This window comes from Pipistrellus hanaki, assembly GCF_964339955.1.
Source record: "Pipistrellus hanaki genome assembly, chromosome: 3".
In the NCBI taxonomy this organism is placed as follows: Eukaryota; Metazoa; Chordata; class Mammalia; order Chiroptera; family Vespertilionidae; genus Pipistrellus; species Pipistrellus hanaki.
The window spans coordinates 23,783,558-23,798,021 of record NC_140505.1 but is presented as its reverse complement, the minus strand read 5'-3'; the positions used below and the strand labels follow the sequence as shown (position 1 = coordinate 23,798,021).

The following is a 14,464-nucleotide window of genomic DNA, read 5'->3' as shown; positions in this document are numbered from 1 at the left end:
CTCTCTTACCTTTTGGTTTTATAACACCTTCCTCATATTGGTGTTCGGAGGCAGCATGCAGCAAAACAAGGCATTCCAATACCCAAATGGTTCAGCTCCAAGTAACAGTCATCTTCATTTGTTTAGTGGTGCCACTCCTGTGTGCCAGCCTGCAGGAGAGGTGGAAGGTGTGGCCACAGATAGGATAAGATGGAAGAACAAGCAGCTAGCCATGGAAGCTGGGAAAGTCAGGGAAAAAACTGGTTTCTGTAGAGCAAGTCCTAGTAGTCAGGAAAGAAAGCCACCAGAACCCAGCATGGCAGCAGACACTGGGAGCCCTGTGCTCGCCTGCAGGGAGCAAGGCCGGCTATCACAGCCAGCGTTCGGATGGAATTCCGCAAAGAAAAACAGCGTGAGGACGGCATCTCGTCTTACTGTTTGGACATGCACCATTAGATAAGGAGTTTATCAGGTCTGAGGCAGTTAATGACATAATACAAGGACCTAGCAGTTCTATCAGCTTTGAATTTGGAAATGCATGTAGCCTGAAGAAAAACAGTATTTTGGAACCAATGCCCAACAAATACTGATTACCAAGAGAAAAATGTTGGCTGGCTACACTGGGTGAAGAGATTATACACACACACAGCTAAAAGCCAACACTGGCTATGGGTATTCTTTCTAATTTTACCCCCTTTGCCCTCACAAAGGAGGTAATTGCTGTTCTCCACACAGCCAGGGGCGTGGTCTAAGCCGGTTCCTCACTGCTGGTTTTCTAAGTCGCATGAAGCCTTGTAGCCAGTGAGCTGTGAGGGGAAGGCTGCCTGGAGGCTTGGGGTGGGTTTTCTGGCGAATGCACTTGAGGCACAGATGGGAGGCCCTCTCCTCCCAGAGAGCGTCCCATTTCCTGAGTGTGTGTCCCATTTCCCAGTTAGCACCCGTCACGTGGTCCTCCCACAGCCCTGCAGCGAGCCGACTGAGCCAAGCAGAGGGGCGTGCTCCTCCCGACTTCTCATGTGAGATAAACTTCCCTTCCAGCCCCGCTGAGTCAGGATTTCCTGTTTCTTAAGGCAGCGTTTTTCAACCGCTGTTCCGCGGCACACTAGTGTGCCCCGAGATGTTGCCTGGTGTGCCGAAGGTGCAGACAAGAATTTTATAATTTTTCACTATTTTGTTTACTTAATATTTCATAATAAAGTAATTATAAAATACTTTCTTTGTGTTTATTTGATTCCTATTCAAGAGAATTACTTTATATATAGTCAATATAGGCACAGAGTTAAATTTTTTAACATTTTCTAATGGTGGTGTGCCTCGTGATTCTTTTCATGAAACAAGTGTGCCTTTGCCCAAAAAAGGTTGAAAAATACTGCCTTAAGGTGCAGGACATCCTAACAGACAGACTCCCCAATTTAAAGCAAGCTGGAGAATTTGGAGAGGCCCAGCACAGCTTCACATGCTGGGGCTTGGGATGACAGCTGTGACCACCCATCACGAGTCACTGCAAGAGGGTAGCAGCAAGTACCCTCAAAGGGGATTGTCCACACACACATCAGCTCCACCAACATTTTCATGAGGTGCGCCAGACACTAATTTTATCAGCACTTAAATATTAAAGACAAAAACAGCCAGCATTGCTTTGCTTTAATAAATATTTATTTAGTGCCCGCTATGTACGAGGCGCTGTGTTTGTGCCAAGGAGATGCAGATGGACAAAGCATAATGAGCTCACCATCTAGCGTGGGAAACTAGACATGTAACCAGGAACTATCATAAAGTGACCGATGCCAGGAGATGGGTCCCCATAAGATATTATGAGAACCCAGGGGAATAAAATATTACTTTTGGATGAGAATACAAGTTTGGAGAGGTGTCTTACAAGTAGGGAGTCTAAAGTGACAGGTCATGGGTGGACCTTGGGACTAGTATGCTAAGTGAAACAAGTCAGGCAGAAAAAGCTGAGAACCATGTGATTTCACTCATATGGGGCTACAAAATGGACACTCATGAACACACACAGCGGTGTGGTGGTTGCCAGAGGAAGGGGGTGGGGGATTAAGGGAGTCCTAGTATATGATTACAGAAGATGATTGGACTTTGGGTGGTGGGCACACAGTACCATATATACATCTTGTAACATACAAACCCACACCTGAAACCTATCCTATATAATCCTATATAAAAGGCCAAGAGGTGTCACGACCGAAATGACCAAATGAATGTTCACAATGAGGGGACCCATGCCATGATCAGGGGCATGGCCGCCCTTCAAAGTGCAGGTGGCTCCTCACGCAGGCCCGCCAGTGCCCCAGAGGGGACCTAAGTCTCAGGCTCCCCACCCTCGTGAGCCTGCATCTGGTCTCACCAGCGGCTGCTGCTCCCCTCAGCCATCAGCCCACCGGCACAGAAGGAGAGGAGAGGAGGAAGCTGCCGGTGTGAATGAGGTCAGAATCACAGATTACCCTGCTAAAAGCCACACATTCCCACCAAACATCAGTCCTATAGATGTTTAAGCTCTCCCAGTGTACCTCCATGCCCTGCCTCTGCCTCTGCAGATAGGACCCCGCCCCTGACATGGCTTCCTCCAAGTAGCCACCATCTTGGGAAGGTCAATACCCAGCTGAATGGCCAGGCCTCAGACAGTAGACGCCCCGCAGACGCCATGACAAAGAGGTCATGGAGGGTCAAGACACTGCCTCTGGTTGAAGCAGGTGCTGTGGGAGCAAAGTGACCAAAAGAAATAGTTATGTCCAACAGCCATCTAACGCCACACATGGTGTGCGAATTAGTCATTGTTAGAGCCGAATTTAGTACTGGTGTGCCCTATTTTAAGCAGACCCCCCCCCCCCAAATAGACTTACCATGTTGATAATCCACTTTACTACAGAAAGAATGTACAAAGATTCTTAAAATAAGCAAAATATTTTTCACCTCATAGTACAAAACGTTTAAACATCATTAGAAATAACCTCTATGAGTAAAGAGAGTTGATATTAACAAAATCTAATAGCCCCAATTCAAAATACCATTCAGAAATGCATCTACTATGTAAAATCAAAGTATGGGACCTAGGCCCTGGAAAAAGCAACTTTACTCCATTCTACCTACTCATCCCCTCAGACTTACACTTTGCACAAAAGTCTCAATAAAGAGATGGAGCAGAGGAGAAGTACTGCCTCATGGCTGAAATTTACCTGGTTCTTGAACAGATATTCATAAAAGTTGTGTTCACTTTGTGCCTGTATTACAGAAACACAATACAGCGCTGACCCCATCTTAAAAAGGACTTAAAGTCTCTGAGAATTCCCGGTAAGGTAAACCTGTAAACAGCCAAAGCAGGATCAGATTCCAATACAATTCTTATCATAAAAATTACTGAGTAAAAAACTGTCCTCACTCTCCCTCTAGAACAAGAATTAAAAGGAGCCAAAACCGGTTTGGCTCAGAGGATAGAATGTTGGCCTGCGGACTGAAGGGTCCTGGGTTTGATTCTGGTCAAGGGCATGTACCGAGGTTGCGGGCACATCCCCAGTAGGGGTGTGCAAGAGGCAGCTGATGGATGATTCTTTAGCATCAATGTTTCTAAGTCTCTATCCCTCTTCCTTCCTCTCTGTAAAAAATCAATAAAATATATTAAAAAAAAAAAAAAAGAATTAAAAGGAGCAAATAAATATAATGAATGAACCCGAACTCCTTTGGGGACCCAACCCTCAGGGACTAACACAGGTTCTGTGAGGCCTAAAGTTTACTGAACCAGAAGGACTAATTTTTTTTTTTTTTTTGGGGGGGGGAGGGATGGGGGATTTTTAAATAAGGTTCAAAAATGACCTTATTTAGAATAGGAAAATAAATTACAAATAATTGTAGGCTTGGGAAATCTGCCCCTTTCTCTTTTAAATCATTTCAGGCAGCAGGCTATCCAAAATGCTGCTGGAAGCAACTTGCTTGCTCTCTCCCCCAGAACAGACCCAGCCCTCACAGCGGCTCTGAAGCTTCCTTAGTTTTACCATAAAAATAAAAACAATAACATTTCAACAACACTCCTTTCTGGACAAAACTCTTAATTTTTTTTAATTTTACCAAAGTAGTAAATACATAGTTCATAATGTATCCTTTTTCCTCTAATAGGTGTGCAGTGTAGTGGTACAGCATTGTTGTTTTTATCCTATTGTTGACACTATTATAGATGTCTCCCATTTCCTCCCTTTACCCTCCTTCACCCATCCCCCCACCTCTGGCCATCACCACACTTTTGTCTGTGTCCATCCCCCTCCCCTCTGACCTCTATCAGTCCCTTCCATCCTATATAATAAAAGGCTAATATGCAAATCAACTGAACAGTAGAACCACCAGTCGCTATGATGCACACTGATCACCAGGAGCAGGTGCTCAATGCAGGAGCTGCCCCCTGGTGGTCAGTGCGCTCCCACAGGGAGAGTGCTGCTCAGCCAGAAGCCCAGAGCTGGGCTCCTGACTGGCGAGTGCAGCAGCGGTAGCGCTCCTGCCTCTGTAGCAGCGCTAAGGATGTCTGACTGCAGCTTAGGGAGCGGCCTAAGCCGGCAGTCAGGCCTCCCCCAAAGGCTCCTGGACTGCAGGAGGGCACAGGCTGGGTTGAGCCCCCCCCTCCCCCCCGAGTGCATGAATTCCGTGCTCCTGGCCTCTATTATGATCATATTAACCAATGTCTACTGTGGAGAGCGGCTACAGCGTTCAGGCAGGATCAAGCCTCAGATTGCCTTGTGGCAAAGCCACAAACAAGTCCCAACTTGGAGGGCAAAGCCCTCCCAGCACAACTATAGTCAAAAGACTATGGTTGTAAGCTTGACCTGAGAGTCCGACCCCGCAGCCCTGGGTAGCTGAGGGTGTGGGCTGCGGGGGGTGCAGCAAGTGCTGCCAGAACAAGGCTTGACCGAGTTCAGAGAAAGCAGATTTGAAATTTGCAAGAACGTTGTAAACATCTTGCCCTTGTTTTGCTTTGTGTGATTTGACTATAAAAGACTCAGCTTACAGGCTGTGTCACTGTGTCCTCATCCAGGCACAGTGATCCACCTGGTCCCAAATGTATTCTCTCCATCATTTTCTTTAGTCCTTCACTGCCCCTCCTCAGGTTCAGTCACCTCAATAAATTTAATTTTTTTAAAATGTAGATAGGAGAAAAGTAAGAGGAAAAAGTAACCCAGGAAGACTATGTTCAAAGTCAGAAGCAGGAGGTCCTGGCTAAGTGAGGGAGGCAGGAGGGGGTCTAGTGGGGTCGGAATAAGTAGGGTGGGCACAGGGGGGTAGGGACGGGAAGCTGGAAAGAGGTTTTGGGCTCAACTGAGAATAGTTATGTCTGCCCGGCAAAGTTGTATCAAGGTCAATGGAAGCTTTTATAAGGAGGTGATGTGCTCTGAACCCAGCTTCAATCAGCCTAATCCAGTGACAATGGGTGTGACTCTCTGGGACGAGGGACTGGGGGAAGGAGGCCAGGATAAAAAGAAGTAGAGTCTAGACAAGAGTCATAGGTGGTGACAATGAGCGTGAAGAAGGCACAGGGGGAGATGGAGACAGAATGGGGAAGACCTGGCGATGGACTCAATATGGAAGAAGCAGGGTCATGGAGGGTGGGTGGAAGATGGCCACGGTTTTATACCTAGAGATGAGATCCACTCACAGAGCTGGGAGAGCGCAAAGAGGAGGAGGTTTGAACTTGGGACAAGAAAGGAGGGAAGCGGTGAGCCCGGATGCTGGCGGACATCCAGGGGGAGGGACCTGCAGGCAGTCCCGAGTTCGGGGCAGGGGTCGGAGCTGGAGCACAGACTAGGCAGTTGTCCGTGCAGTGGCGACAGCAGAAGCAACGCTGAGCGGGCCCCGCCTTGCCACGGAAGGATGCTCTGGAGTACAAGCTGTGGTCCCGCTTCCCTTAAACGTGGAATTCTCACAGAAAATTCCCAAGTATGATGATGCATCACAGGAACGATGCTGTTTCTCTCTGTGTGCCCTCCCCTCCTCCCCCCCGCTCCCGAGAAACGACTTCCGCAGCTGTAATTCCAAGCAGGAAAGGTGCCTCCACTGTGGAGGGTCATTCTGAAAAGACAGACTCCAACGAGAGTCTTCTAAACTTGTCATTGTCCCTTATTTTGAAGAGTTTTCTGTAGTAAAATTATTTTTCTAAGGATTTCAGAAAAGCTGTTGACGGACCCCACCTCACTGAGGGCCTGGGAGGCCATCGCTCTCTCCCTCGTCTCACAGATGAGGTGCCTGAGACTCAGACAGAACGTCGGCATCGTCCCCACGCGTGTGGAAATGCACACCCTATCGGTTTCATCGTCGGCGGTTCCCTTTAATCAAGGCTGGGTCATCGCTCCCGCCCGGCCCGCCAGAGTCCCCCGGCACCACGCGTCCGGGGGAGCGGTCAGATTTTCCAGAAAACCTTCTTTCTGTAGAGCACGTAGGCGATGAGCACCCAAAGCGCGGTGGCGACGAGGTTCTGGACGAGGTGCTCCTTGTGCGACTGGCTGTCCTGCAGCCGCCACTGGAAGGGGAAGTAGTTCTTGAACACCTCGTGGCCCACGTACACCAGGATGGAGTTCATTCCTGGAGCAGAGAGACGGTCGGTCGTGTTTTCCTTCCACTCATCTATTTAACTCCCTTTTTAAAAAAAACTTGTATTGATTTCAGAGAGGAAGGGGGACAGTGCTAGAAACGTCAATGATGAGAGAGAATCTTTGATAAGACTGCTTCCTGCACGCCCCCTACTATAGGGGATCAGGCCCGCAACGTGGGTGTGTGCCCTGACCAGGAACGCCTCCTGGTTCAGAGGTCCGTGCTCCAGCACTGAGCCATGCCAGCCGGGCTCATCTACTTAATTCTTGAAATTTGATTTTAGTTCAGTGAAAAGACAAAAACAAACGCATGCACTGACATTACTGGCTACTGTCAAAAACAAGTGGTGCATATCTTTACTCAAGTGTAAATTATATTAAAAATTATTAGAAAGTCTTCCTTTCCTAACAGCGGAATTCTTGAATATTAAATCTGAAAGGATAGCTAAATTTTAACTCAGATTTCCTCACAGAAAACTGGAGGTCCGCCGATACTGGTTTGGCTCAGTGGATAGAGTGTCGGTCTGCGGATTGAAAGGTCCCGGGTTCGATTCCAGTCAAGGGCATGTACCTTGGTTGCGGGCACATCCCCAGTAGGGGATATGCAAGAGGCAGCTGGTCAATGTTTCTCCCTCATCGATGTTTCTAGCTCTCTATCCCTCTCTCTTTCTCTCTGTAAAAAATCAATAAAAATATATATATTTTTTTTAACTAAGAAAACTGGAAGACCAAAGAAAGCAACTATGACTAGAACCAGAGGGAGGCAATGAGTCACTGAAGGTACTGGGCCTGTCGGTCTCCAGGCAGAACTGCACTGTAACCATCCTGCTCATCTCTTGGTATCATCTCTTGACATTTCTTCTGAATCGTCTGTAAGGCAGTGCATTTACAGTAGGAAAGAAAGAATGCCCCATCTCTAAAGCATTGGAAATGGGATGATAGGCCCCAAATTGTGGCTGGGGACAAACCAACTAGATCTAAGTAGGTAGACTGGACAGGCCAGGGCTGTCCTGGGTGGCCTGGGCCTGCAGTTTGGGGACGTACCACCGGCTGGGGCTCGAGGCCCCCTGAGCGCACACTCTGCCGGTCTCTGGGCCAGTCCAGCTGGTCACTGCAGCAACTCTGTCTGGGTCGGGGGGACTTACCTGGATAGTAGAACGGGGATCCTGTCCACAGGCCCTTCACATCCACGATGGGGTACAGGACGAGCAGGATGAAGAAGGCAAAGGAGCTCAGCGTGGTGACGTACGAAATGGACCTGGGAGGAGGGGGGCGGGTGTTTCGGGGCTCCTGAGAGCACATCATCGCGAGCAGCACTGGGCACCACACTGGCGCTGGCGCGACCGTTTTCTGTACCTACCAGAGGTTCTTGTTTACCGGAACAAAGCCCTCGTTTTCAGAAACCTTTGTCAAAACGACAGAGATCAGCCCCTGAAACGAGGGAGAAGGATGTTAAAGGCTTTTCTCTGTTACCTCACAAAACAATTAATGTTTCAAAACTGGAGAACAGTATGTATGTCATTGCTTAGGGAGGGCTGAAGTTGTGTCATATCGTATTCTTTTAACTGGAAAAAATATTTTTAAGATGCATAACTAAAAATGTTCTCTAAAAATATTTTTTCAGCATTCCTCTGAGAGAATGCTACCTGTTGCGATGTGGGGACAGCTGACACATAAGTGTTGCTAAACATTTTTTAACTGAAATAATGTATGCGTGAAGGAAAGGAGTGTTAGGGAGGGCCGTCGATACTCACTAGAAAACACCACCAGGCCGTGAATCTGATCAGGATGTCCTTGGTCTGATCTTTGTAATACAGGAGTATTTTTCCCGCCTGGAAAAGAAGACACAATCTGACCAAGAGAACCGCCGAAGGTACATTCTAACTTCACATCCCTCCATTCTCTCACCACTCCCCTGAGCCTCAGCCAGGCACACGGCTGGGCGCGGGGAGTACACAGAGGAAAGGCATGTGACCCTGCCCTTGCCTCGTGGAGACTGCGAGGCACAGGGACCACCTGAGGGGGGAAGACATTAGCGAGGAAGCGCCACAGCGCTGAGGCTACGAGTGCAAAGCGGGAAGGGCATTCGGGCCCACTGGAACAGCAAGCCCACAGCAGGTGAGAATGGGTGAAAACGCCCACCAGCCCTCAGTGCCACAGGCAATTCAGAAAGGCTGGGCGGTGGGCCAGGCGCGAAGGGCAGGCAGGTGGACCTGTGGTCTGTGGGGCTCACTGGCAGGCAGGCCTTCTCCCACAGGTCTGCCAGATGGCCCGGTCTGCCCTGGAGGAGGGACAGGGACCAAGTGGAACTGGAGGCAAGGAACACTTTAAACACAGTAAACCCTGAACTTTGCATAAAAATCCCCCCAAATTAGGAACTAATTTTGGGAAATATCCAACTATAAGAAAGTGTTATTAATAATAATAGCTAAATTTTATGAACATTTTCAGAACTTTACATGAATTAAGTTATTTAATCCACTCAACACCTTTATGAAGTAGGTGCTATTGAAGCTAGAGAGCATGTGCAGGAACAAATGAAAGCACAATGTAAACTACAAAGTGCTGTGAAGATAAAGGCAGTATTTCTAAATACGAAATTATTTAACCACCCAATTGTATATGCTTTCCAACTGCACTATTCAAAACAGAAGCCAGGAGCCAGAGGTGACTACTGAAAATTAAATTTACTTAAAATCTAACCCTGGCCAGTGTGGGTCAGTGGTTGGACATCATCCTGTGCAATGAAAGGTTGCCGGTTCGATTCCCCGTCAGGGTATATGCCCAGTTTTCAGCTTGATCCCAGTAGGTGGCATGCAGGAGGTAGCCAATCAATGTTTCATTCTCCAATCAATGTCTCTCTGTCTCTCTCTCTCCTCACTTCCTCTCTCTCTCTCAAAAAAAAAAATCCATAGAAATAGAAGTTTTAAAAATTAAATAACATTTAAAATTCAGCCCCTTATCCCTGGCCAGATAGCTCAGTCAGTTAGAGCATCGTTCCAATATGCCAATGTTGCAGGTTTGATCCCTGGTTAGGGCACATATAATAATCAGCTAATGAATGCTTAAATAAGTAGAACGACAAACCGATGTTTCTCTCTTTCTCTCTCCCCTTCCTCTCTCTAAAATAAAAAAATAAAAAAATTACTTAGCTGAAACGGGTTTGGCTCAATGGATAGAGTGTTGGCTTGGGGACTGAAGGGTCCCAGGTTCGATTCTGGTCAAGGGCATGTACTTTGGTTGCGGGCACATCCCCAGTAGGGGGTATGCAAGAGGCAGCTGATCGATGACTCTCTCTCATCGATGTTTCTAACTATCTCTCTCCCTTCCTCTCTGTACAAAATCAATAATATATATATATTTTAAAATTACTTAAAAGAATAAACAAACAGCTAAAACCAGTTTGGCTCAGTGGATAGAGCATCGGTGTGTAGACTGAGAGGTCCCAGGTTCGATTCCTGTCAAGGGCATGTGCCTTGGTTGCGGGCACATCCCCAGTAGGAGGTGTGCAGGAGGCAGCTGATCAATGATTCTCTCCCACTGATATTTCTAACTCTCTACCTCTTCCCCTTTCTCTCTGTAAAAAAAAAAAAAAAAAAATCAATAAAATGTATATTTTTTAAAAATGTTTACACCTGGAACACACAGAAGAGGATATGTTCCAATGACTTTAATGAAACAGTTTTTTCATTAGTAACGAACCAATAATCCCAAACTGTCAGAAAAAAATGTTTCCTAATAAAATGGACGCGTACCTGAACTCCCAAAAATGCCATCACGATGGAGTTGATGGTGCCCAGGATGCCCTCGGGGTCGTAGGCCGTCGTGGTGTGATAGAGCACCTGAACAAAACAGAACAAGAGGCAGCACTCGCTCCCTGGCCACGAAAATGCACACGACCCGTAGACTAGATATAAGCTTCCACGCACTCCGATATTTAATGTGCTTCATCTTTACTGCAGAAATGCACGGCCAGCTTGCAGGGATTGTAGGAATAATACCTCCGGCCGAGACAGGGTGTGTGGCTGACACTTCAGAGGGGACCCTGAGACCAAGGGCCAGCCGGGGGCCGGCACCGCCACCTCGACGTCGGGTGGCTCAGCGACACAACACACCCCTGATCGGTGTCAAACGATTCCCAAGTTCATTCTTTTGGGTCAATCCTGTTGTAACATCAACAGCGTCCTGTCTTCTTTTAAGACAAGTAACACTGAACACATCTACCTGATATTTTATTATAAAATAAGTTGTTGCCGAAACTGGTTTGGCTCAGTGGATAGAGCGTCGGCCTGCGGACTGAAAGGTCCCCGGTTCAATTCTAGTCAAGGGCATGTACCTTGGTTATGGGCACATCCCCAGTAGGGGGTGTGCAAGAGGCAGCTGATCGATGATTCTCTCTCATCCATGTTTCTAACTCTCTATCCCTCTCTCTTCCTCTCTATAAAAATTCAATAAAATATATTTTAAAATAATAATAATAAAATAAGTTGTAGGAATTATAGAAATTTGGAAATACCCAGTGTAGCAGGTGCTGTAGGGTGCCCCCCAGATTCCCCCTCCCGTACCCTGCAGGGCTAAAGCCTTCCTCCTCGCTGCTGGAAGTGGCAGTGGCCCATAGCTCTCAGCCAATGCCTCTCCGGATCCGTCCCTGACTGAAGAGAGCTGCCTCTCCGGAGTCAGACCCCTTTGCTGGGGGAAGTCCACATCCCACCAGGGGACTAGGGCCAGATGCCTCCCCTCAATCCGGGACACCTGAGGGCTCCCCGAGTCCACCCCGCTCACCATGAAATCAGCTGAGGCCTCCATGGGACCGGGATGCATTTCCACAGCTCTCTCGGCCCTTCATTCCCCAGCAAGCCTGGGTCCCACAGGACTGCCTCTTAAACTTCCCCCTAGTGAACCTGTCTCAGAGTCTGCTGCCAGGAAACCCCACCTGTGACCAACCTACAGAAAAGCACTAGGCTTCGCGTCTGATACAATGTAGACTCACTTTGAAATCCAAAGTCATGTCCCCTTACTGCCCCATCATGAACACTTAAGTCCCTAAAGTCAATGACCTTTTCAAATAAAAGTCGGTCCCCGTCCTAGTGTATGAAATGGACACAACTGAAAGCTGGCCCGCCCTTTCTGCCTTCCCTCCCTCCTGAGCTCCTGGTGTCCAGGTCCCAGTGCAAGCCCGTGCCACTCACAGTCGAGGAAGGATGCTGGTAAATGTGATCGTCTCCCAGGAGCAAGCGGTCAATGTAGCCAGCAGCTCCTCCGGTGCAATTCGGGTACGCCCCCAGGTCTCCGATACCGCCAGGCCCGAGGTAGCCGCTGGGGAGGGAGGACACGTTACCGGACAATACTCCAGAGGGATAAGAGTGCAACTGGCTGTGCACGCAGCCCACCAAAGAGCCAGGAACCCCTCTGGCGCCAGGCCCTCTGACCAATGCGCTTTTTTTTAAAAAAAAAAATGTCTTTATTGATTAAGGTATTACATATGTGTCCTCATCCCTCCATTAACCCCCCAACAACCCCCACCCCCACTCATGCCCTCACCCCCCTGGCGTCTGTGTCCATTGGTTAGGCTTATATTCACGCATACAAGTCCTTTGGTTGATCTCTCCTCCTTTCCCCCGCCCTCCCCTATCTTCCTTCTGAGGCTTGGCAGGCTGATCGATGCTGTCCATTGCTCTTTCGACTAGACTGCTCCTACCGTGTTTCCCCGAAAATAAGACCTAGCACAACTTTGGGAGAAAAAATAAATACAAGACACTGTCTTATTTTCGGGGAAACAGGGTACATTAAGGCTCCAAAACTTCCATTCAAACTGATGCTGGAAAAAACCTCCCGGAGACACTCCTCTGGACACACACCACACTCTTCTCTTCAATGAGAAGAGAGAGTGGAAGGGATTCCCTGGACTCGGGGGAATCTGAAAGCAGAGCCCCAAAGGTCTGAGGAGGCAGAGAATGACGAGCACAGAGGGATTCCCTACACGAGGTCACTTACGTGGGGCATCCGGGAACAGGTAAGAAGAAGGTCAGAGCCAGCCAAATGCTCTCCAGCACCAGGATGATGAGCCACTGGGGCCAGCTGGACGTGACGTCCTGAAGAGAAGGGCACCTTCTCTCCTGGGGGACGACATAAAACGCACAAGCTGAATGCAAGGAGCGCGGACAGGAAGCAGCACGCAAGCATGTGTATCTGGGACATCCCCTCTGATTCTTCTCCTGGCCTTCACTGTAGCAATGCAGAAACACATGCATGTTTATCTCATATGTACTGCGTGACCTAGATGTGTCCTCCCTATGAAGAACCACAGAAAAACAATAGGTACAAAGAAATCGGTGGACAATTCCAATCCTATAACCAAAGAGAACTGAACACAGATGTTCACACAAAAACTTGTCTACAAATGTACACAGAGTCATTAAAATGCTTATTAGCCAAAAAGCGAAAACAAGTCAAATATCCATCAACTGATGAATGATACAAAAATGTGGTTCAATCTCAAAATGGAACACTCGTCACCAAGGAATCCAAGACTAATACATGCACAGCATGGATGAACCTTGAAGACATTACGCTGAGTGGAAAAAAGCCAGACATAAAAAAACACACATATTGTATAAGTCCACTGATCTGAAACATCCAAAACTGGTAAATCTATCGCGACAGAAAGTAGATTAGGGGTTGCCTAAGGCTAGGGGACTTGTGGGAGACTAGTAGTGAGTGTAGGGTTTTTTGGGGGACAGTGAAAATGTTCTAGAACAAGATAGTGGTGATTGAGTACGCAACTCGGAATACCACTAAACATCACTAAATTGTATACATCAAACACGTGAGCTTTATGGTTTGTGAAATATGTCTTCCATTAGGAAGGAAGAAATAGCTGTTACCTTGTTAAACTCAGCAATTTATAGCAAGACAGAAAGTAATCACAAAAGAAGCAACTTGTAGAAACAAACAAAAAACAAACAAACAAACAAAAAGAAGCAACCTGAATACTCCTTACAACAAAGAAACAGCCAAGGACGTACTGCCATCCTCCCACACTCCAGCTCGGCACTTTCCCTCCATGCTGAACCTTTGCAGCCGTTTGTATAGATACTGATATATACTACAACTCAAACAAAATACAGCCCAGCTGGCATGGCTCAGTGGCTGAGCATTGGCCTAAGAACCAGGAGGTCACGGTTTGATTCCCGGTCAGGGCACCTGCCTGGGTTTCAGGCTCGATCCCCAGTGTGGGGCATGCAAGAGGCAGCAGATCAATGATTCTCTCTCATTATTGATGTTTCTATCACTCTCTCTGAAATTAATGAAATTATTTAAAAATATATATATTATACATATTATACATACATACACACACACACACACACACACACACACACACACATATATATATATATATATATATATATATGCCTAAGCAACTGGCTAATGGGCCGGCCAATAGCTATGATGCATACAGACCACCAGGGGGGCAGACGCTCAATGCAGGAGGGGAAACCACAGACATGGAAACATGGAACAGACTGATGAATCTCCGAGTGAAGAGAGGAGGGGAGAGGGTGGGAAGAGATTAACCAAAGATCTTATATGCATACTAGAGCAGTGTTTTTCAACCTTTTTTGGGCAAAGGCACACTTGTTTCATGAAAAAAATCACGAGGCACACCACCATTAGAAAATGTTAAAAAATTTAACTCTGTGCCTATATTGACTATATATAAAGTAATTCTCTTGAATAGGAATCAAATAAACACAAAGAAAGTATTTTATAATTACTTTATTATGAAATATTAAGTAAACAAAATAGTGAAAAATTATAAAACTCTTGTCTTATCTGCACCTACGGCACACCAGGCAACATCTCGCACACTAGTGTGCCGCGGAACAGCGGTTGAAAAA

At 47.2% G+C, this 14,464-nt stretch overlaps 1 protein-coding gene across 1 annotated transcript in view; it reads right to left on the bottom strand.

The window, feature by feature from the left end:
- Window positions 1–6,280: 6,280 nt before the first annotated feature.
- HGSNAT (heparan-alpha-glucosaminide N-acetyltransferase) overlaps window positions 6,281–14,464 on the bottom strand; it is a 32,366-nt gene continuing 24,182 nt past the window's right edge. The window contains exons 12-18 of the mRNA XM_084879833.1: window positions 12,558–12,679; window positions 11,753–11,879; window positions 10,319–10,405; window positions 8,318–8,395; window positions 7,924–7,994; window positions 7,709–7,821; window positions 6,281–6,555 (exon numbers count right to left, since the gene is read on the bottom strand). Of these exons, the coding sequence (XP_084735959.1) occupies window positions 6,374–6,555; window positions 7,709–7,821; window positions 7,924–7,994; window positions 8,318–8,395; window positions 10,319–10,405; window positions 11,753–11,879; window positions 12,558–12,679 (780 nt within the window). The 3' untranslated portion in view covers window positions 6,281–6,373. The remainder of the gene's footprint in view (window positions 6,556–7,708; window positions 7,822–7,923; window positions 7,995–8,317; window positions 8,396–10,318; window positions 10,406–11,752; window positions 11,880–12,557; window positions 12,680–14,464) is intronic.